Source organism: Lycium ferocissimum, chromosome 3, assembly GCF_029784015.1.
Source record: "Lycium ferocissimum isolate CSIRO_LF1 chromosome 3, AGI_CSIRO_Lferr_CH_V1, whole genome shotgun sequence".
Lineage (NCBI taxonomy): Eukaryota > Viridiplantae > Streptophyta > Magnoliopsida > Solanales > Solanaceae > Lycium > Lycium ferocissimum.
Window position 1 is genome coordinate 4,907,330 of NC_081344.1, and position 23,991 is coordinate 4,931,320.

At 33.7% G+C, this 23,991-nt stretch overlaps 2 protein-coding genes across 4 annotated transcripts; both read left to right on the forward strand.

The window, feature by feature from the left end:
• Positions 1-3,786: 3,786 nt before the first annotated feature.
• On the forward strand, positions 3,787-6,368 carry LOC132049392 (uncharacterized). Its single transcript, XM_059440164.1, has 3 exons — positions 3,787-4,328; positions 5,010-5,290; positions 6,126-6,368. Exons 1-2 carry the CDS (start codon positions 4,095-4,097, stop codon positions 5,286-5,288), a joined length of 513 nt encoding a protein of 170 aa, XP_059296147.1. The 5' UTR covers positions 3,787-4,094; the 3' UTR covers positions 5,289-5,290; positions 6,126-6,368.
• A 6,541-nt stretch (positions 6,369-12,909) lies between these two features.
• On the forward strand, positions 12,910-23,723 carry LOC132049393 (E3 ubiquitin-protein ligase RHF2A-like). 3 transcript variants are annotated; one of them, XM_059440166.1, is made up of 9 exons: positions 12,910-13,055; positions 13,886-14,035; positions 15,214-15,260; positions 19,593-19,655; positions 19,744-19,852; positions 19,968-20,323; positions 20,441-20,548; positions 20,667-21,024; positions 23,488-23,723. In XM_059440166.1, the coding sequence occupies exons 2-8, from the start codon at positions 13,904-13,906 to the stop codon at positions 20,968-20,970; spliced, it is 1,119 nt and encodes a 372-aa protein (XP_059296149.1). In that variant the 5' UTR covers positions 12,910-13,055; positions 13,886-13,903; the 3' UTR covers positions 20,971-21,024; positions 23,488-23,723. The 3 variants fall into 3 exon arrangements, with proteins under 3 accessions (XP_059296149.1, XP_059296148.1, XP_059296150.1); XM_059440165.1 differs by having other exon boundaries at positions 13,895-14,035; XM_059440167.1 differs by having other exon boundaries at positions 13,895-14,035; positions 20,444-20,548.
• Positions 23,724-23,991: the final 268 nt, after the last annotated feature.

Sequence of the window (23,991 nt, forward strand, 5' to 3'; positions counted from 1 at the left end):
TGTGGGGTCCACTTTTTTTTTCCCGTGAGTTTGGAGATGGTGGGTTCCACTTTTTTTTTTTTTTTTTTTTTTTTTTTTGTGTTTGACTGCGGACGACGAAGCATGAGTCTAAACCCATGCTTCTATATAGTAGTAAAATATAACCATTTCGAAGGGTCATGAAATGGTTAGAAAAAATTGTGAGAAATTTTATTACAATATAAGAGGAAAACAACCAAAAAAAAAAATGAGGAAGAAGAATGAACTAGCACCTGAGATTTGGGCTTCAACAAGTTTTAAATTTGGATGGTCTCTTTTAATTAGACTTTTGTGATTTTTAATGAGGAAAAGAGAAATAAAACCGGTGTTTTGTTAAAAATTGAAACAGGACTTGAAAGCGCCCAGCAAATTTCAAACCCTAATCAATGGACAACAAAGCTTTGGCCAACCCCTTCTTCGCCATCGGACCAACAATGCATCTTTGATGTGGATTCCCAGCGAAATATATTTATACATTCAACGGATTTCACAGTATAAACATAAGGTAGGGGCAAACGTTAGTGGGTTCCCGAGAACCCCCACCGGACACTGTAGATCCACAATGTTCTTTATTAAAGATTGACTACAAATCTACAATTATCAGATCCATATACTGATCTTTTTTGTAATTAGATTCTAAAGATATGCTTAAAGAACTAGTAGATTTACTGAAATTAATAGTTCTCCTTTGTTTTCCGGTTCGTCTCGACATTGTATGAATTTCTTGAAATACCCATCTTCTTATGTTGTTCATCTTTGGGTATCCAATAACCAAAAATAAATATCAAGAATGTATGAATACTATTGAAATGAACACGTTTGGCCTTCGTTAATAAGTATTTTGTTCCGATCCCACATTTAGAAAGTGGCTCAATTTTGCCCTTATATGCTGACTACAACAACTAAAGGGCAAATTTAGATCATTCGTAAGTTGCAAGATACATATTCGAGAATCACAAGAAATGAAAATGATACTTTAGAAAAAATTGACTTCTTAAATAAAATTTCAATACCAGCAAAAAGAAAAGTAGGAGAAGAAGGACCAAACATATTCAAAATTTTGAAGGTCTATGGAAAAAACAACCCATGAAAAATGATGCTTTTAAAATAAAAATTGGAAATAAATTAAAGGAGAAGAAAGAGAGGTCTCGTGTCAACTTTCAATTATTGAAATTAATAATCGATTACTCCATCGATAGTATGGAAGCACAGTGGAATATTTTGACAATGTTTTGTATTGTGAACATTCACCAAAATTTTGTTTTGTAAAGGACCAGATAAGAATTAGGGATAAGGCACATAAACACATCTAATTATGACGAAATTGTCAATTACACACCTAAATTATGTGAGGGTCTTATTACCCCACTGAACTTATTTAATTGTGTTATTTAACCACCCCTCACCCCCACGCCCGCACCGAACTTATCTCTTTTGTATTATTTACCCCTTTCAATAATTACCTGGTTAAAAAGATAAGTTAAAACATGGCATGCATACACGCACCTATATAAAACTAAAAAAGAGGTATATGAATTGTCATATGAAATAACGGACGGTATAAATTTAGCGACCCTTTTCCCACCAGATCCATTGCAGGAAAGGGATAATGTGCAACTTCGAATTGTCAATTATATCCTTTATGGAAATGGCAAAATGATTTGAGGAATTTCTGACACAAGTATTCAATTAGTTCGGACTTGTTTAGTATTGAATTGGAATCAAGACAAAAAAAGTTCTTCTTGTGAGGAAGCCCGTGCTTCTTTTGTTGAACTAAGGACAAATGGTTTGATTCGACATTTTCTAATTAAGAATCAACTTAGTGAATGTCTTATTTCACAATTAAGATGATGTTATTGCACAGTTAAGTGCGCTATAACATTATTTCAACGTGAAATAAGACATTATCCAGTTCAGTAAACTTCATTTTGTACTATTGGATAAAGAATTGTAACTTTCTTTTGTAAATGAGATGTCTCCCGGAATTTCCAACTTTTAGTGAGTAAAACAAAAGGAAGACGTCATCATGTATGAACTCGTGAATTGGACTATTATTAGTTCTGAACTACATATAGAATTTTGGAAAATTAAGCAAAACAAAGTTACAGTTAAAATTAGATGTAATCATCCGAATTGGCCTGATCTTTTACATTGAGCAAAAAGATAATCCAAAGACTAAATTAATTTCTTCATTACCAATATTTCACCCGGGATTCATCAAACAATGGCGTATCTCTATTTATGTAGGTAAGTTAGTACGTATTTAAGTATGATATCAATATTTCAATATTTTTTCTACAATCGCATACCGAATTTTAGACAAATATGTACCAAGTATCATATTGAAATTCGAGGTAGTGGTGGAGGCGAGGGGGGGGGGGGGTCACTATATACTTATCCAAAATCCAAATTTTAGTTAGTTGACGATATTACGAGCCTGTTTGAATGGACTTAAAAAAGCAAACTATATAGTTCTAAAAAAATAAGTTAGGGGAAAAAAAAAAGTTGGGGTAGCTCAACTTATTTTTTTTGAATTATAAGCTGGTTTTTTTAAGTTAAGCCAAACATCCAATTTATTTTTTTAGGTTTATTTTAAGCATAAAATGAATTATAAACTGACCAGTTAAACACTTAAAAAAACTAAAAACAACAACTTATAAGCTAAGCGAAACGGGCTCAAGGTCCCTATATGGGCTATTATTGTGTAATCTCCAAACATACCCTTGTCTTGTACTTCGTCCCCTACACGTACCCTTGTCCCCTAACCTCAAAGGGTCCCTCAACCCACCCCTTTCCATTAAAAACAAAATAACTCTTCCCCCAAAAAAAAGCCTCACCAGAAAAGTTATTGTACTTCCTCGACTTAGTTTATCTGGTATTATGATTTTTATTAGTACTTTGTTTTAAGGAACTTATCTCAATTATATAGTAATATATTTTTCTTTTTTAGTATCTTTAAACAGAATGATTTTTTTAATTTACAAGCAATATAACTTTAAGTTTTTTATGGCCTTAAAGAGATGATTTATGGTTACATAATATCTACATGTTGTTTTAAACCACAAGTTCAAAGATATTTTTTTTCTTTAACTCTATGATTAATCAAAAGTGTATCACACTAAACTAGACGGATAAGGAGTACATTGTCTTATATTTTATATTTAAGAATAATTTAACTTAAAAATTGTATTTTAACTTTAATGTGAAGTTATTACAGCTACACAAATATTATTATATACGGTACACGTTTAGAACATAGATTTTAATTTTTTTTCTTTCTTAATTTCATGCCAGGGGAATATTAAGAGTAACGGTCCTATAAAAAAAAATGAGTTATCTTTTTCTCATCTGTCCAAGTCTTAATGGATAAAGTTACTCCCTCCGTTCCAAAAAGATTGTTTTAGTTTGACTTGACACATAATTTAAGAAATAAAGAAAGACTTTTGAAATATGTGGTCCAGAACAAGCCTTAGATATTTATATTGTTGTAAATCATCTTATAACGTGAAATTATTTCTAAATATAGAAATGTGTTAATCATTTTGAAATAAATTAATAAGAAAAGTAAAATTATTTTTTAAAATGAAAAGAGTATCTGAAATAATAAATATTCCGTAAAATTAATCAAAATGCGCGGAAACTAACAATAATATCACCTGAGTAACAAAAAGTAAGGGCCCCATTTTCTATTTCCTTTATTTTTTGGCAATAAAAGTACTTCCTAATTCCTATACCTCTATCCCTACTTCCCCGTACCTTATAAGACAAACCGTATTTTTCTCTCTTCCACTATATTTACACACACCTCAAACACCATTTCTTGGATCAAAACATTAGCAAACAGATAAGCACCATTAATCTTTTCTATAAACCAAAATAGTATACCTCAAACCCAAAAAAAACCTCATCAATCTCCTCACATAAAATACCCTTTTTCCAGCCATTTCGGAGAGGGGTAAAATTTTCCATTGGATCCAAAAAAAATAAAAAATCTTCCCCATCCGAAAGCCTCTCCTCAACCTTATGAAATCATAAACTTTACAAAATTAATTAAAATTAAAATTCAAGATTGGGGCATGACGAGACCAATTATTATACGTTCACCTCCATCAGTACTTTCATTAGACAAAAGGCAACCCCTTTTATCGAGCCATGATACGTCATCATCACGCGCCGGCGTTGGCGGTGGTGGAGTTTTGAGGAAAGCGAGATTTGCTGAGGTTGCTGGTGGTACCACGGCGGAATGTGCCGCGGTGGCTTGTTGTTGTCCTTGTGGAATTGTTAATTTGCTTGTCCTCGCTGTTTATAAGGTTCGTTAAAATTTACTTTCCTTCTACTTTATAATTTACATCAATCCTAAATGTTCCAGGGGTCGTTTGGTACAGGGATAAGGTGGATATCCCGGAATTAAGCTTAGGATAAAATGTATACCATATTTTGTTGACGGTATATATACCATCAAGATATTTTATAATGATACGATCCCTTACTTTATTTTTATAGTCTAGAAATATTCTAGTATATTTATTTTCTTTCGAAGTTTATAATCTACAGTAATTACATAATATTTAGTAGGCATTTGGCCGTAGATAACAAATAGTTTTTACTTTATTTGACTTTATTTTTATAGTCTAGAAATATTCTAGAATATTTATTTTCTTTCGAAGTTTATAATCTACAGTAATTACATAATATTTAGCAGGCATTTGGCCGTAGATAACAAATAGTTTTTACTTTATTTGAAATTTTTGAAGATGTAATTGTTTGGTTATAGTTTTTGCAAAAAGATATAGTGTTTTTTTAATTTGTGGCCAAATGCTAATTTTTAAATAAAATGAATTTTTTTGTTGTAAAAAAGTGAATAATTCTCATGGTCAAACGGGTCCTTAATTTCCTTTTAGTTTAGTATGCATAAGAAAAATAACATTTTCCTTTTATTTTATGTAATGAGTTTTTGTTCATTCTCTCTAATTTCTTCGATTCCATAACAGGTTCCTGCAGGGCTATGCAGGAAGGCATTGAGGAAGAATCGCCGAAATAGGTTGATGAAAAAGGGGCTTTTGCCAGCGTCAGCGGCTAAAGGACATTGTAGCTGTGATGAGGTGGAGCTAATTCATACTTACCCTATTTCTAGCCCTATTGCGGTGGTTGGTGGTGGCGGAAACCTAGAAAGTGATGATAAGGATGCAGTGGAGCTGGAGAAGGAAATGTGGGACAAGTTTTATGGTGCTGGTTTTTGGAGAAGCCCCTCTCAACGAAGTGAAATCTAACGGTAAATACAACAAACTCTTTTTTTTTTTTTTTTTTTTTTTTTTTTAACATGATGGTCGAAGTTAGTTTATGCGTACCTCGACTATTTTATAAAATGTGGAGATAATAATCAAAAGCACACTTGAATTATCATTTTTTTTTCATAGTTTCACATTCCACGTTGTTCCCTTTTTCTAGTTGGAACTATTGGCGTAGTTAGCTTCGAGGTGTGTTTTTTAATAGATGTTGATAGTTTGCGAAAAACGGAACATTTGATAATTGGGGTGTGAAACTCGTGATAAGATGATAATTCAAGTGTGTTCTTGACCATTATATCTAAAATATGTTAGCTCTGTCGGCTGAAGTTTGAGTCGATCAAAGAGATTACTTAACAATGAATACAAACAAAAATATTCGTTTTCAAAAAAATTGTACTAAGCTTTTATACAAATAAGGCAAGTTCTTTATAAATTCATGTGAATTCTTCTTCGTAGATTTCATTTCATCATGTTTGTGGTATGGTTTGATTTCAAATAAAAATTCAATAAGGTTTGGTATTTTAAAAGCAAATGAGTTGCTTATCTGCGATAAAACAATATTGATTAAATCCATTGATATATTTTATCTATTTGTAGAATCTGAACTCCGATCTCGTATGAGTTTCATCTATCTCATTATTTGCCGGACCTCATTTTTTTGTTGCCTTTTTCATTCATTTTTAAATTCGTTTCGAAAAGTACCTTTTAATCTTATTTACTGCTGATTATTTTCTTTATGTTGTTGTCATTAATGGTGATCTTTTAATTTCTCAATTGTGTGTTGATGAGTGATTGATACATGTTTATTGCAATTTTCAGCCGTTGGATGAATTAGTAAGCTGAGGTGAAACAATGAGAAAAACATTAAGCCAGTGAAGAAAAGGGAGAAATTGTTCTACTTTCTTTTTTATCTCTTGCCATCTTTCTTCTTTCACTCTCTTTGTAATTAAAGTTGATTTCAATCCTGTATCCACCAAGGAATCTTTGTAATATATTCTTCAATTTCTTTGTCATATTTTCATTCAAGAATCAAATCAAGTGTTGTTCAATTCCAATTTTGTATTTGCTTTTTGATATTTTCTTCTTCATATTTACTTTCAAGTATTTGCGTATCCTTTTGAAAGAGGGGTGTCTTTGGGAAGGCAGACACAGGTGGTGCATGGTTGTCGTCAGCTAATTCCGTAAGGTATTGGGTTAAGTTTAGCAACGAGCACAATCCTTGTGTTTAGTTGCTTTCGTTGAGTTTGAAACCCTAACAGATCGTTGGTGATATGCCGGAGAAGATGAGGATGACACCAAGTCCTGGGCGACAGGTGCTATAAAGGCCGGGAGAAAGAGTACCCAAGTTAACGAATTCTAACTCATAAAATTTAAATCTTAATCCATCTTCGATTATTACTTTACTATTGAAATACAAGTGAAAGGATAAGCCACCTTCTTTTTTTAATTTCCATCATGATAAACAAATAATGGCATTTGGGTGGAGAAATGAAAAAGATTGCAGAGGGACGTTTTCATCAAAGAGTTTAGGTGATGATCAAGTCCGATTAAGATGTTAACTATAAGCACGGATTTTCTTTTAATTAATTCGATGTTTTCATCAAAGAGTTTAGATGCTGATCAAGTCCGATTAAGATGTTAACTATAAGCACGAATTTTCTTTTAATTAATTCGACGTTTTCATCAAAGAGTTTAGATGCTGATCAAGTTCGATTCAGATGTTAACTATGAGCAAAGATTTTCTTTTCATTAATTCCAACACTAATCATAACTGTTTGAAGATTTGATCCTTTTGGACTCAACTTTTCTTGAAAAATATCTAATAAATTGAGACAATTTGAAGTGGGGAGGAATCTCCGATTACACTTTGGATTAAAGGAAAAAAGTATTTAAGTCATTGAGTATTTATAACTCACTACTCAAATAATCTCATTCATACAAAGTAAACTAACTAAAAAAGTAAAACGCTCTTTATTGAAGTATTCTTTTTCCTTCAAATTTAAGACTGTAATTAAGAATGAGGAGAATTAATCATTCCATCACTCCTTTTATAGTTAAAAAAAATGTGACACCATGAGATACTCAGAAATAGTTGGTGTGGTAGTAAATGTAACACTTTGCTACTAACACAAGAAGATACAAAATAAATAGATAACTTTGCCTCCTAAATTTATCCGAAAAAAATTATTTACATACGTTAGTTTTATAGGTGGTCTCTTACTATAAAATTATGATATATAAATACATAACTTGTCCCTTAAGCTTTTTCGAAAAAAATATATTTATACATCCTAGCCGTAAAAAGGAAATAAACAAATTTGGCCTACATTCCCTTTATTTACCCCTCAAGAAAAGACTAAAGAAAAGATAATCTGGCATATTTTTTATGATTTAGAAGTCAAAATTTCATTATACATTTTATGAATGTCTAAATAGAGTTAAGAATCATGCTTCTACATATCTAAATGGTCCACCACCCCCCACAAAAAGAAAAGAAATTAAGGAATACTCCAAAAGAAGATCTAGTGCTTTAAACCGATCATTTTCATTAGAAAAATGATAAATGCCAAAAGATAATTGAATCTAGTAAACCTATGAAGGTAAGATACTGTTCTTTTCCACAAGACCAACAAGTACAATAATTGTTTTGAGGGTCCAAACACCTGCTGTTTTGTCACTGGTGTAAATTACTACTAGGTATTCATTTGTCCCTATCAATACTTGCACATGTTGTTAGTCCAGGTGAGTGTCAGAATCTTCTCTTTTACTGAGATTTTTGAATGTGTAATATGTGGTGGTCCCTTTTCTTTTGCCCTTTTTCCCTTACCCCGGGCCCCCCACCCACCACTTGAGATTGGACACCACCAACTCCACTCCCACACTACACAACAAAAAGGATTTCCGATTTCTGAAACACACTATTCCGACTAATTTAAATTCATTAATAAAAAAAAGTAAAATACTCTTAGTCATAAAATTTCGAACTAGATATATACTTATGGTTAAGAAGGGAGATTCCGACCATCTTACCACACGGAGGACAGAGCTAGAGAGGCATAATAGGCTTCAAATGAATTTCCGTCATCAAAAATCTTACATTGTATAGAGGGACATATCTAAAGTATCATTTATGGATTCAAGTGAACCCAATAAGTTTTTCTATATTATAATGTACTAAATATTTGTAAAAACTTGATAGTGAATTCAGTTATTAGGAACTTATAAGTTTCAAATTCTGAAATCTATTTTCGAATGCCTTTAATCAACCTGTGTCCATTCAACTCATTAATCACATGCATACAAACAAAAGGACTTGGAAATGACAATACAATGGACAAGGGAAAAAAATGTGGAGGCCAGTTTTCTGACTCCTCGTTTCTTACTTACAGAGTATCAATGTTTTAAAAGGAGGGGGTGCGAGGCGAGGCGTTTTACGCAGCACGGGGCGAGGCCTAAGCCCCGAGACACGGGCGTAAGTCCCATGGATCTATGGGGCGCATGTCTCATGTATCTTCAATTTTCTAATTTTATTACTAAAAAATAAGCAAATGTAAAGTTTTCATTAAACTTCAGCAAATAAATTCAAATAAATCACCAATAATATAAAAAGAATTATTATTTGACAAATGTCACGACACAAAAAATGATAATAGCCTAGATAATCTTTAAAATGAAATCTTCATTCACTTCATCATCAATTTCCAAATCTATTAGTCCTTCCCACCCTCAACTAATATTTGCACTGACTTTTATTTATATATTCAAAGAAGGAGAAGGGCAAAAAGCCTACGAGCAGTGACAAAGAAATGGATGAAGTTGCTTCAGGAACATAGTGCTATGAAATCTCTATCAAATCAATTTTAGACATAATCATCTAAAAAAAAAACTATTTATGGCAGTGTTATTTTCTATGAGAGTTGCTTTCTTTATTTATATTTTTTTTAAAAATCACTACAACATGAAAACATGATAACATAAAGTATAAATATCATTACAACAATAATAAAAATCATAATCTATAGCAAAAATACTTTTAAAGCAATAAAAATTAAATTAATGCCTGGGGCGTACGCCTTTACGCCCGGGGCTTACGCTTTTGCATCCGGGACTTACGCCCCAAATTCTAGGGCGTATGCCCTATGGATCTACGCCTTTCATTTGCGCCCCGGAGCGTTTTTGGTGCGCCCCGCCCCGAAAATGCCTCTGAAAACACTGTTAAGAGTGTAATAAAGCTTAATAGAATTAGAAGCTAAACCTTTGTTTGTAGAAAACCTCTTTTCTAGTATTCTGTTTGATAATTATTATTCTCAATTCATTTCCTTTTTTAAGCATCCTAAGTTAGGAATTAGGATTATCTCTTAAGAATTATGCAATTTAAGAAATGTGAGCAATTGTTAGCTTCATTATCAACTCGATGAAACTCTTAATCAGTAGTATTTATATATATCATGGAAATTCATTCTCCTGATTTTTCATTTTTGTTCATCATCCTTCATTCCTTTGCATAGTTACCAAATGACAAACTATCATCGGATACTGAGACTAATAATTGTTTTGGTTCCCATTGAATATCATGTATCCGTGTTGGGGTCCGACTAATTTAGATCGTGATGAAAAATCCACTATAAGGGGCTAAATGCTAGCTCTTACTAAAGATGACTTCAGGATTTGAATGCGATTTTGATCTAAATGGAGTACTTACACTTCACCAAAACTTTTGGTGGTAATCACATTAATAATTGAGTTGCCTTTATTGTATTGACATGAAGAGTTCACGAGTGAGAGAAAATCGAGAAAAGAAATAATTTTGTAATTAAAGAAGGATGAAAGTGATACATTATGAAAATGTTTCCTCAAATAGACCCTTCACTTGTCACCATTTGATCAAGAAATTTAAAAAGGAAAAACTTGGGGGCAGGGCAGATCTAGTGTTTCGACACTGAACTCATTCGAGTTCAATATTTTTTATCGTACAGTATAGATTCTTATATGATAATTCATTAAGAAAAAATCAATAAATATTAATTTTGAACATGTAATTTTAAAAGTATAATAAGTTCGTACTGATAACTTAAAAGTTAAATTCATCTAGCTAAAAATTCGAATACGCATCTCTTTGGGGAGGAGGAGAGGGTTTGAGGGGTAATTTGAATTCTGATGAACAAGAAGCCTCCTATTATCAAACTATATTTAGAAATAGGTTTCATATCTTTCTTTCTTCCAACTTTTTTTGCTTGGTCACTTTCGGCAATGTTGAATTCAACCTCTAATACTAATTTTTTTTAATTTTTTCATGTATTCCGAAAAGCATAGACTATTAGGGCACATAAATAATAAATTCATTTCGAAGTCTCCCAACTTGGCAAGAGAATTGATTTTGAAGAATTGGGCTTGACATAATCATAAGTGACATTCTGACTCGATATCTTAGCGACCAAAAAGCCCAAGTCTAAAATCCCAAGAGCCAACTCCTGATATACAAACACATCCGGTTTCATTTGAAAAGTAAAACAAATTATTACTCCTACTATATTGTGAAATTAGCTTATGAGTCATAAAATAGTACTTTAAGAAAGCTTAATCTTTTGATTTGGCATGTACATATATTATCGTGCAACAAAGCTTACACTTGTTCGCTTTCGCTTAGAGGCTTCTACAATTACGGGAAGATCATAAATGAAAAGCATTATTCAAAACTTAGGACTAAAGTTGAAACCAAAAGAAGAGCGGATTTTCTTTTGGTGAAGAAAAATATATTGGGAGAATTTGCTAGAAAACTTTATGCAAATGATGTTTGTTGAAGGTTAATATTAAGTTGATGCTAAGAGATTGGTCATTTGGTTGGTGTAAGTTTTGTAAATACTTTCTTGCATCAGATATTTACATCAAATCAATAATAGATACATATCATTTGAATATATTTCTTTCCACTTAATCATAATTAAGTGATACAAATTATTTCTTCACTAAATCATTTGACCATAATAAGTTGGTGTGGTTTAGTGTAATCATTTCCAAAATTGGAACAACATTAAACTAGAGAGTCACGCTCTTTAAACACCCTATAAGAAGAAGAAAGAATCGCTTCCAATCCGATAAAGGGCTTTTTTCTTTTCCATGAAAGTTGTGTCATGCCCATGGAGTGGGGAATAGCCCTCGTCTCATGTAAGACAACTAAATGCACCTCGAGGTGCTGGCGAGGAACTAATGGACCTTCTCGAGCACAGGATAGGTAATTGAGAGATAGAGCTAGCCTACAACGCCCGCTGCGGATAAATTTTTACTGTTTATTGAAATTGAAAGGGGTCAAAATTAGTCGAGGTGGGTATAAATGGCCTGAATAATCATTAAAAGAATTAAGAGCACCAAAAAAAAAAATCATTAAAAGAAGAAATTTCAAATTTTGGCTAAAACTTACTCCCTTATGGAGTAGATAAAGAACTGATTATCTAACACGAACCTAGCACGTAACTAACTGTTATAGTGTATTATCATCACATTAGTTAACCAAAATTTTAGGTAACAACTACATGCTTCAATTGGTGAGAAACCAAAATTTTAGGTAACAACTACATGCTTCAATTGGTGAGAAAAAAATGTCTCAACCTGGAAAAATAATCTAATCTATATTTCAGTCCTTTCTTTTAATGATATTGAAAATTAAATACAAAAATTCATTAGAAATATTTGTTTGCAAGATTTATAAATGTTAAATACGATACTGATGATTATTTTCCATGCAATAGGTATATGGTCGATTTCTCCCTTTTTTTTTTTTTTTTTTCTCTAGTATTGACCAATTCTCACTATCCACCTTCCCTTTCACATGCAATAACAATTTTCATTAAAAGAAATTATGCATTTACCAAAATGAATATTTTTTTTGTCACAAAAATTCTTTAACATTTAGTGATTTTTTTCATCTATCCAAACCTTGAGAATAGAGTTATATTGATGGACAGAGTTTTTCGATACATATACTCTTTGGTCAGTTGATAGAGTTATCCAATATCTATAATGATGGATAGATATTTATCTGGTACCTTGTGAGTTAGTCAACGGATTAAAATTTACCCTATCGATGTTACACCAAGCAAATAAATGCATGACATGCGTTAGTATATACACTTTTGAACTTTAGCCACAGTTAATTAACGTGTATTTTCATCTTATCTTAAATCACTTAACTATGATAAATTTATATAAATTATTTTAATATAAATACCTAATTTAAGCAAACTAGCTTAGCACCACCATTATCAAGAAAAAAATGCATTTTTTGTTAACCTTGTTGTATTTCAATGGTTGTATGGAAAAGCCAATTAAAGGTAAAAACTATAAACGTGACCTCCATTTAACTACTCCCTCCGTCTCAATTTATTTGACATTTTTTCACTTTTCGAGAGTCAAATAAATTATTCTTTAACCTTATTATTTTCACACGTCTTTTAAATATTTTAAATTAGTATTAGTTGTGATGACTTATACTATTTTTTTAACGTAAATTCTATTCCAAAAGTACGATTTAAATTAAGAAATTTAGCTCTCGGAAAAGCGAAAGGTATAAAATAAATTAGGTTGGAGGGAGTAGTATTTTATAGATAAATATTGCCCCCTCTTTCTTCTCTAAATTTTAGGTTCCCGAGAGGGACCTCATTTTCATCTCTAGGGAATAACAACAACAACATTTTGTCTTGCTTTTGTTGTTCTTGACTCACTTTCCTGACCCTTTATCTAAATCAACACCAGGTATAATTTTGCTACATAGCCAAATGCACCCTTAAATTCTATCTTTTTTTATTTGTTCTTAACTGTGTTCGATTATCCCTTTTTTTTTTTTGGTTTGAATTGCAAATTTTCGTGTATTTAGGGCATTTTTATTATACTGAATGTAAATATGTGAAATTTTAGATTGTTTGCATTTTTTTGGGACTTATATATATATATTTGAGATAATTAAGATTTCCATTTTTTTTTTGTCTATTCATAGATTTAAAATAACGTTGAATTTTCCTAATTGCTCAATGCAGTGTGAAATTCTATCTATTTTTGTTTTAATTCGAGTTTATTTGTTCTTAACTGTGTTCGATAATCTTTTTATTTGTTTGAATTGCAAAATATATTGTTCTTTAAGGCATTTTTAGTATATTGAATGTACATACGTGCAATTTCACATTTTCTGTGTCTAAAGTTTGCTTCTGTTTTTTTTTTTTTTTTTTTTGGGATTTATGTTTGTTTGGGGAAACTAAGATTTCCATTTTTTTTTTTGTGTATTACAGATTAAAATACCCATATGGTGATCTCCTAAATAGCTAAATGCACTGTGTAATTCTATTTATTTTGTTCGAAATTGGAAATTTTCGTGTTTTTAGGGCATTTTATTGTACTGAATGCAAATAATCGAAATTTCACGTTGTCTGTGTCTAAAGTTTGCATCTTTTTGGAATTTTTCTTTTGTTTGAATTGCTAAGTTTCATGTTTTTTATAAAGGTTTTCTTTTTTTCTGGTTGGGGATGTGGTTATTTTAGAATTTTTGTGTAATGAGATCTGAAATTCGCCTTTTTTTGGGGCATTTTTAGGTGTGTAAGGTTTTGGGAATGGATGAGGTCAAGAAACCAGAGAGTCATTTGACATCACCTGCAGCTTTTGTGGAAGGAGGAATTCAAGATGCCTGTGATGATGCTTGCAGCATTTGTCTCGAGGCTTTCTGCGAAAGCGATCCTCCCACGGTGAATGCTAAAGACACTTTGTCTATAGTTAAATGTAGGATGGCAATAGGGCAGGTTAGGGCGGGTTAGGGCAGGGCAAGCCTTGACCTGCTAAGATTTTGACCTGCCCTGCCCCTCCCCGTTTAGCATTTTTCAAAATATCTGCCCTGCCCTGCCCCGCCCTGCTAACTGGCTAAGCCCTTCCCCCCCCGCCCCGCCCTGCTAACTGGCTAAGCCCTTCCCCGCCCTGCCCCGCCCTGCTAACTGGCTAAGCCCTTCCCCGCCCTGCCCCGTTTATGTTTTTACATCATTTTTTTATTCTTTATTCTGTAGTATTCTAAATAATTTTTTCTGAATTAATTTTTTTTCCCATTTTTATATTCCCATGTAGATGCAGAGTTTCAATATTAACATCTTGTAATTGGTCCATGAAACCCCTATTCTTAATTCTTTTCTCTGACTGATTGTATACTTGCATATTACTAAGAGAAAAATAATCTGACATGTTAGTTTGTGCAAGCTACATATAACAACGTAGATGAAATTGTATCTAATTTACACTTTTACCCAAGTACAATACTTTTAAGTTTTAAATGATTTGTTATCATTTTTAAAACACTATTTGGAGAACTTTTGGAGAAAGCTTTTGAATCTGGATACTTGACAGTGGAATAAATTTCTTTCAAAAATCTCTTACACCACTTCTTGATCAAGAGTAAATCATTATATTTTTCTACAAGCAAATGCATGTCATTAATTTACTGACCATCATTTTCTAATTATATATAATGTAAAGTTCTTCTGAATTTATACTTTTGTTTGTGTGAAACATCCGGCACAAATTGCAGAGAGCCACAACCATAGTGAGGCCATAGCGTGACTTTGAAAAGCAAGAGCGGAGAAGGAAAGGCTGTCTTTTTAGCCGGGTCATCTTTTTTTTTACCCGACCCAGATATTGACCTGCCCTGCCCTGCCCCATCAACTTTTTTACAAAAAATAAATTTTGCCCTGTCCTGCCCCGCCCCGCCCCATTTAAATGTTCCCCTGCCCTGCCCCATTAAGAGAAATCCCTGCCCTGCCCTGCCCCGCCCTGCCCCAATTGCCATCCCTAGTTAAATGTTTAACATAGCAATGTTTTGCCACTCTATTTTCATACTGACTTGCTATTGTTTAATGTATCTCGTTTGTTTCTTCCATAGGTAACTAGCTGCAAGCATGAGTTCCATCTCCAGTGCGTCCTGGAATGGTGCGTAGCTGCAAAAGTTCTGTTTTTACTATCTTCACGTTGTTTTTGAGAATACCAATTTACTATTTTGATTTTGGTTAGGGCAAGTAAAATGTTACTGGGGTGTTTAAGATCCACTAAGTCAGAGAGGGAAACAATTTAACTAGATTGCTATTGTGTATTTGTTCTTTTTCCCTCGATGGGGCGGGGATGGTGTTGGTAACAAAATCTGAGATTGAATAGCAAACAGACAGGTGAAAAGGTGTTTATTTGGCTAGTTCTAAGATGAGTCTGGGAAAGTGGATGGCTTAGTATCACATTTGAGCACATTATATGTCACAACTTTGAAACTCAATGTTAACCTAACAAGGGAGAAGTGTATTGTGTACGCAAACACACACATATACACACGTACGCAATGAACACGGAAGAAGAAGATAATTTGGCAAAAGAATAGAAGTGGTCTTTGAAAGGTGATCGGTGGAACTTGACGCCAGTGAGTCTGTTGGTGGCTGTTATTGATGTCGCATGCGTCACTGGCTTGCTTTTTTATTTCCCAACCATCTTTTCGTAGTAATTACTCAATGCCGCATATTCTCTAGCACATAGTTTCCTGCGCCAGTTTCGTTTAGGATTTTGCCTTACTCTCAGAAAACGCAAGGCATAGATTATGCACTCAAACAGTGATCCCAAACCAAACCTATGGACTTGTGTGTGGGGAACATGCTAGATAGATTTCTCTCTGCTGTTGTATATCGGAGAAGATTGGTTTTATGAGTCGCTAAATCGTACAAACATGGATATTGCAAGCATGTCTTTGCTGGAAATATTCAAATGGAGTACAAATGAGGTGTTTTTTATTTGCACAATTAACTTGTGGAAAGGAGAAATACTATTGCGAGCTTTAGAGTCTTATGCAGCTCTGTTGAGAAAAGTGTTAAATGTACAAAGATCACTTGATATATTATTTTGATTTGCTAGATTTACTTCTAACCTGCTATCCAGGAAATGAACCCTTTATGTTAAGGGAACCACCAGCGAAAGTTGTGTGGAAGGATAAACATAAAATGAGAAATTAGATCTCTTCTGCTATAGAGGATTCATAAACATGAAATGAGAAATTAGATCTATTCTACTATAGAGAATGCAGTTTACATACTTTTCCTACTCCATGCACCTAAAATATGTTGCAGAGGTTGTTACTGAGATTAACATTCTGTCTTCGGTTGATTATGGCATTTTTCTATTTGCGTTATTGTTTGTGCTTCTTAAGTTGGTCGTGAGCTTAGAACTTCTATGGTTATTATGATCAAATATAGAAGCATGATTACATTGTCTTAAAGAGGAAATCAAGAAGTAATTTGCGGAAGAAAAACTCCAACAGCTTTAATTGAAGACAAAGCATCTAGTTATATGGCTCTACTTTGGCGTTCTCTCACGGTTGCTAGGAGGTGGACTGTAAGGATATCATGGACTGTATGAATTGCCTTCAACAAAAGTGGTGATTTGGAGAGAAATTTAACCTTTTTCCCCTCGTAATTATCATTCTTAAGAGAAGAGGTGTGCTGGACATGAGAAACTTCAGACCGCCTGATGGATAATGTCTGCAAAATCATCGCAAAAAATTATCCGTGTGACTGAGACACGTTTTAGAAAAGCTTATTCATACATCATATATCAGAAAATGTCTCTGTTGGAAGGTGGGATAGAGGGGAGGGCCCATTATCTCCAACTTTGGAAGACCACGGTTGGTCCTAAGGGTTGGCCTTAGACGGATTCATCGGTCATAAAATAAATACAGGGATTCTAGATGCTGTTCTTATTACTAATGAGGTAATGTAGTAGAAAACAGAGAATTCTATTCAATTACATAGAAAGGGCATATAATTATGTGTATTAGAATTTCTTGTTGTATCTCTTAGGAAAAATGGAGTTTGGAAATAAATGCAGATGATGGGAATGTTGCATAAAAACAGTAAATTTCTATATCATTATGAATTAATCCCGTGGCTTCTCTGAAAGTAGTAGAGGATTAAAATTGGGAGATCCCCTCTCTGTCATTGCTCTCTTATCGTTATGGCAGCAGGGGGTAAGCTCCTAAAGTAAGCGAAGACAAGAGGTTTTGTTAATTGCTTCTAGGCCGTGGACATAAAGGAGACTGCGTATCCCTTTCACATCTTTTGTTTCTGTTTAGCGCTGATTTTCTTGCAACAGCAGCACTCTACATTAGTAGGATAATATTTGAATTGATTCTAGTAGACATAACTCAAGATGTGCATGAACCTGCAAGGATTGTGGGTCAAAGCAGGCTTTGCTACCTCTGAACATCGCGGGTTTTCCCTTTGGAGGTAAATTTAAGGATACAAAATAGTGGCAACCGGTATAGAAGGATACGGATGAAAGCTGGAAGTTTGAAGTTGCCGTATATGCCGGATAAGGTAGGATAGGAATCATAAAGTCTACCTTATGCAACATCCAACATACTAATCTAGAGCTGTACACTGTACCAAGGTCGGGTTTTTCAATTACCAAACCAAACCAATTGCGTTGGGTTTTTAAATCTATAAATCAAACTAAACCAACAAAAGGCGAGTTTTTCAATCTCGGATTTTCTCGATTTTTTCGAATTTTCCCCCGGTAAAGCCTTGATAGCACAAAACATATAACTTGTGCTCCGAATAGTTCTAAGTCCTAGTAGGATACAACTATATAAGGTATTTCCCAAGAAAACAACACAAAATAATGTGAGATGAGTCCATGACGTTGTACTAAAGTATTCAACAATAAGTATATGAAATCGCATGAAACATATATTGCTAATCAATAAGCCGTAATGAAAATGAACATAATCTAAAAGTACTAAGTCATGCTAAAATAAGTACGACTAATAAGTACTACTCCCTCCGTCCCAATTTGAGTGCCTTAGTTTGACTAGACATGGAGTTTAAGAAATAAAGAGACTTTTGAATCTTGTGGTTCTAAATTAAAGATGTAATAATGTCCTTTGAATTTTGTGGTTATAAACTGCCATGTAGGATGTTTGAATTGTCAACTTACTAAATATAGAAAGAGTCTTTCTTTTTGGGACAGACTGAAAAGGAAAGTAAGACACTTTAATTGGGAGTATTAATTCCATGACTAAACCCTAAAGAAAAAAATAAAACTGCGTTATACATTTTCACTATCTAAACCAATGAAAACTAAAAAAATAGATATTCAACACTATTGTCATTGCTAATGTGATTGAATATCTTTTTATTAGCATTAGTATTGATTTGGTTTTGGTTTGAGCTTTGTTTGGTTACTAACATTTAAAAACTGAAACTTAAAAAGTTCCTAAATGTTAGTAACTCAAATAAAGCTCAAACCAAAATCAAATAAATACTAATGCTAACATTTATAAACTATAAAACTTATTATTGTAAAAAAAACCATCTTATTAGACCACTCAATAAATCGAAGTCTAAGCTTGAAATAATACGCTAAAAACAAAAACTATGAAAAGTTTAAGAAATATTTATGAATTACATTACAATAAAAAATTATGTATAAAATATTTTAGAACTTGTATACATGTAATCTCGGGTTGGTTGGGTTTCGGTTTGACATTTTTTTTTTAGTTAAAACCAAACCAATTATGACCAGGTTACTTTTCCAATACCAAACCAATCAAACCGAACCAAAGTTGGGTTTTTTCCGATTTGACTAGGATTATCGATTTGGTGCGATTTGTCGGTTTCTTTGTATTACACCCCTACTAATATCTATGTTTCCTATTCCATCTTCAGTTACTTGGAGACTGGAGAAGTAATTGAGCAGATTTACATGGGGAGACAAAGGGGGTCAGGAAAAGTACCGCTTATAGCCTGTTTGGTCAAGCTTCCGTGAAGTCAAAAGTGCTTATTTTTTTCCTAAAAGTTGAGGTGTCTGGTCAAGCCTTTAAGGAAAAAATATGCTTTTGAGTAGTAGCAAAAGCAGTTTTTCAGAAGCTAAAAAAGTTAGCTTTTCCCCATAAGAACTTTTGAAACATTGTCAAAGTGCTTTTAAAATTGATTAACCAGACACAAACTGTTACTCTCCAAAAATACTTTTTCTAAAAGCACTTTTGACAAAAAGCAGAAGTGAACTCAGACGAGGTAGTTAAAAACAGAGAATTCTATTCAAATATATAGAAAGGCCATAGAATCATTTGAATTAGAAGTTGTATCTCTTGAAAAAAATGTTGTTTGGAAATAGTGCAGATGTGGATGGATTGTTGCATATAAATAGTCAAATTCTTTGTCATGATCAATGAATCCCCTCTGGCTTCTTTGAAAGCATACTGTCTAATTAAATTTTTTTTTTTTAAAACAGGTGTCAGAGAAGTTCTAATTGTCCAATGTGTTGGCAGTCGATAAGTCTGAAAGATCAGATGAGGTTCGTGGCTTCGTTTTTTTCAGTTCATAATTTTCATGAATCTGATTCGCGGGTATGGCCTTGACTTTTGTTGACTTCCCTCTTTCAGTCAAGAATTGTTTGAGGCTGTGGAGCAAGAAAGGAGTTTTAGAGTTAATGCAGAAAGAAATGCTTCACTAATTCACCTTCCTGAACTGGGAAATTTTGAATTACAGCATGTATGTGGCCGTCTTTAAAGGATAAGCATTTTAAACCTCTCATTTGATTTATGAAGTTCCACAAGCTAGCATGTTGTATTTACCTGTTTTTGTTTCTTCTTTCATTGGACTGCAGTTCCCTGTGGATATTGATGATCCTGAACTTGAAGAGCGCATCTTTCAGCATTTGGCTGTTGCTGCTTCAATGGGAAGGGCTCATCATGCGGGTCGAAGAGAGAGCTCAAGAAATCGCTCATCCACCAATGACCGTCCACAATTTTTAGTCTTTCCAACTCATCATAATTCATCTCCTAGCGCTTCTGTTTCACCTTATCCTACCGGATCAACTTCTGATCCTGCTGCAACCACAATAGTTGATTCCCCTCTTCCCATTAGCTCCGGTAGCAGTGAATCACCACGACAGATGCCTCACCTTTCATCTGGTTCTGTTCTAACGCCAGCCACAACACAAGGAATATCTACTGGTGATAGGTAGTCATGATTTTCAAAAATCCTTTCAATTTTGTGCATACACCTGGGTTGGATTGGTTAACACATGCAGATTTCTTAAATCGGCTTTCATTTGTTTTTGGTTTTCCTTCTTTCTAGAAGCTCTTCTAATTCGTCTTTGGCACCAAGCCAAGGGAGAGCTGGACCATCAGAGTTCCAGTCATTATCAGACTCCTGGAAATCTCGATTTAGTTCCCTCTCAATGAAGTATGAATGACTTTACTCAATTATTTTTATTCTTAATCTAAGCAGTTGTAGTTATTTTATGTTTTTTTTGGGGTTCATCTTAAGCCTGATGCATGTTATATATGGTCTTGTTTTCCAGATATAAAGAATCAATCTCAAAGAACACACGAGGGTGGAAGGAGAGATTGTTTTCTCGAAGTTCTTCAATGCCAGATACTGGTTCTGCTAGGAGAAAGGGGAATCCTGGAATAGCTAGTCTATCTCACCTGATGGAACGCCTTGAAACTCAAGAAAATAGTAGAGCTGGTTCTGTTTCAGCAGTTACTAATATAGTGGATTCTTCACATACATTACAGAGAGACCATGGTAATATGGGTACTCATATCGGAAATGGATTGAACAGAAACTCAACAGCTTCTGCTGCAAGTTCAGCTCAGAATTAAGTCTTCTGTTTAAGCCTTTACCTGGCATCTGTCCTCAGCATCTCATCTTTGAATGTAAGTCATTTCTCCTGTAAAGGGAAGTTCTCTTTCCCTTCAGCGACTTGTTTTTTTTTTTTTTTTTGCGGTTCTCCTTGTTTATAGCCTTTAAAGATGCTATTTTGTTATTACTTTTGGACCCCATTTGATTTTAGAATTTTTGCATATTAACTTTTTCAAAACAGATCATAATTTTGTTTGGTTTGAAAATTCATCTTGTTTTTTGAAAAACACCCAAACAGGTTGTCCTGAAACCAATAGCATATATTTTAGTTTTCTGAAACAACTACTTTATTCCAAGATAATCCAGATATAAATGTTCCAATTTTCCTAAATAGTTTTAGTGGTTGCCTAATTAATTAATTTCTGCCTCATTGTTACTTTGGCAGATCTAAAGTAGTCCTACATTAAATGTTAGAAACTCAAATGTGAAACAATACGTCAGGTGTATTACCTTTACCTTATCCCGTAAGAAAAAAAGTCAGCTCTAAAACTCTTCTTATTTTTTCTTTCCGGTATTTGTCTAAATTTACCTTATGTCTAGGAACTTAACTCGGAATGGTGTCTCGAATCCAGATAGTCTCAAGTAGGAATGGTGTCCTAAGTTAGGGGTGTTCATGGGTCGGTTTTGGGTTAAAACCAAAACCAAACCAATCTAATCGGTTTTTAAAATTATTAAAACCAAACCAAATATAACACATATCCATCGGTTTGGTTGTAGTCGGTTGGTCCGGTCCGAGTCAGTTTTTCGGTTTTAATTTCTCTCTTTCATGTTTTTTACTACAATTAGGAGAGAAAATTTTATCCTTTTTCAACGTATAGTTCGTTCTTATCCTTTCATTGTGGTAGCTATATTTTTCTTGGATTATGGAGAAAATGTCTTAGGATTTATAAGTTTTAATTAAGTGAATAAAGTTTTTAAGAAATACAAAAAAAAATAAAAAAATCTAGGTAAATCTCATAGTAGCTTCTTTGAATAAATGAGTTTGAATTTATGGATTTCTTTTTTTAAATGGACTTAAGGTATAAAGTTCATTAGCCTATTAGAGATAAATATATTGTATATATATATATATAATTATAAAAATTATGTATAAAACTTTTCGGTTCGTTTCGGTTTTTTCTTTGGTTTGCTTTTAGTAAAACCAAAATGAAACCAAATATTATCGGTTTTTAAAAAAGGGCAATTTGCACGATCACCCTTATTCGGGGGGGGGGGGGGGGGGGGGGTCTTTAATTTTTGGCCTTCACCTAATATCCCGAGATTTTGGGTTCGAACCCCCCTCAGACAAAAAAAAAATTGTAAGTCGAGTTTCGTAGCAAAATTAGGCCTATTCGAGCAAAGTCGGGCCTTAATGTTACAAATTAGAGGTTTGCCCAAATATAGTATATATATGGCCTTAAGGCAAACATAGGTTTGCCCAAAATAGGCCTAATTTTAGGCAAATGTTAGGCCTTAAGGCAGAGGTTTCTCGAAAGCCTTGCCTTGCAAGAGGTTTGCCCAAAATTAGGCCCAAATGGCCTTAAGGCAAACATCTGCCTTAAGGCCTAACTTTTGCCCGAATAGGCCTAATTTTAGGCAAATGTTAGGCCTTAAGGCAGAGGTTTCTCGAAAGCCTTGCCTTGCAATTTTTTTTAATTTTTTTGACTGAGTGGTGTTCAAACCCAGAACCTCGGGATATTTTTGGCCACTCTTTTAAGCGAAGGACAAAATTAAAGACCAGCAATTTGAGGGGCAAAAATTATAGACCAGTGCGTTTGAAGGGAAATCTGCACAAAAAAATGTTTAAAAAATTAAAACCAAACCAAATCCAACCCAAGTAAATATCAGTTTATTTAATCGATTTGTGAACCAGTTATATATTGAGATTTCCTCGCACCTCATTAATACATTATCTTACAACAATATCCAGATAGCCTCACCTCTCTGACCCTCTGGACCCTATGTTACTCAAACTCCAAAAATGTTGCCACACTGTGTCGGATCCCCAAAAAATCTCAACTTTTTGGAGGATCCGACACGTATCCAGCAACATTTTGAAGAGTCGAGTAATATAGCATGGACCATTCATCATAAGGAGGATAGATTAGTCCTGCATTCTTTTTTGGAAAACAAGGGATTGCTAACTTGCTTACACTTTTGGTTTGTCTCGTCTTGCGTTGAGTTGAAGCAGCAGAAACTATGGATCGTTAAAATTGCCTACTTTATTACTTTGTCCCATGCCCTTTATTAAGTGGAACAACTCTGCCATTGGTACCTTTTTAGCTTTTGTTGTTAGTCGAAGACTCAAAGGTCTCTTTTGGTTGAGTAAAGGCAACCCCATAGAAGAACCAGTATATTATTTTGTAAAAAGCTAAAGTTTCCTTGGTCCTCTAGCACTTCATATAAAACTTGCATTAGAATGTGGCCCTTTTCACTCTTCTTCTGCTCATGTTTTATGTCATATTCTCTTAATTTACTGGATTTCTTCTCATTTTCAGGTTATGAACTTTGCCGGCGTTCAAATATGACATGCTGATGACGAGATATTTTCATTCAGTCTCTGGAGAAAGGACGAATAGCAGTTGCAACATGAATGTGATTTGCCTGTAAATTTGTTTATAAACGTTAACGCGAATCAAATGTTGAAACGTTTCCACTAGAACCTGGTAGAGATTGTGTTGGGTATTTACCAGATACTACTTGTTTTATCGACAGAATTATGTTTTGGTATAAACCTTACATAGGCTCTGTTTTAGGGGGGAAGGGTGGGTGGGAGTATTGGAGAAACAAAATAGCTGCATTTGTTCTTGGTCTTTATTTCCATTCTTTGGATGCACCTTTAATTAGCCTTTGTCTACTACATGTTACAGTTTCCCTGTTAACTACACTTTTTGAATTGGAATTTTTCCTTAAATTAATAACTTTTTGTTCTTGTACTGTTTCCACATATATCACTAAAACTTAATGGCTGAATTTATATAATTTTTAATGCTTAAGAATCA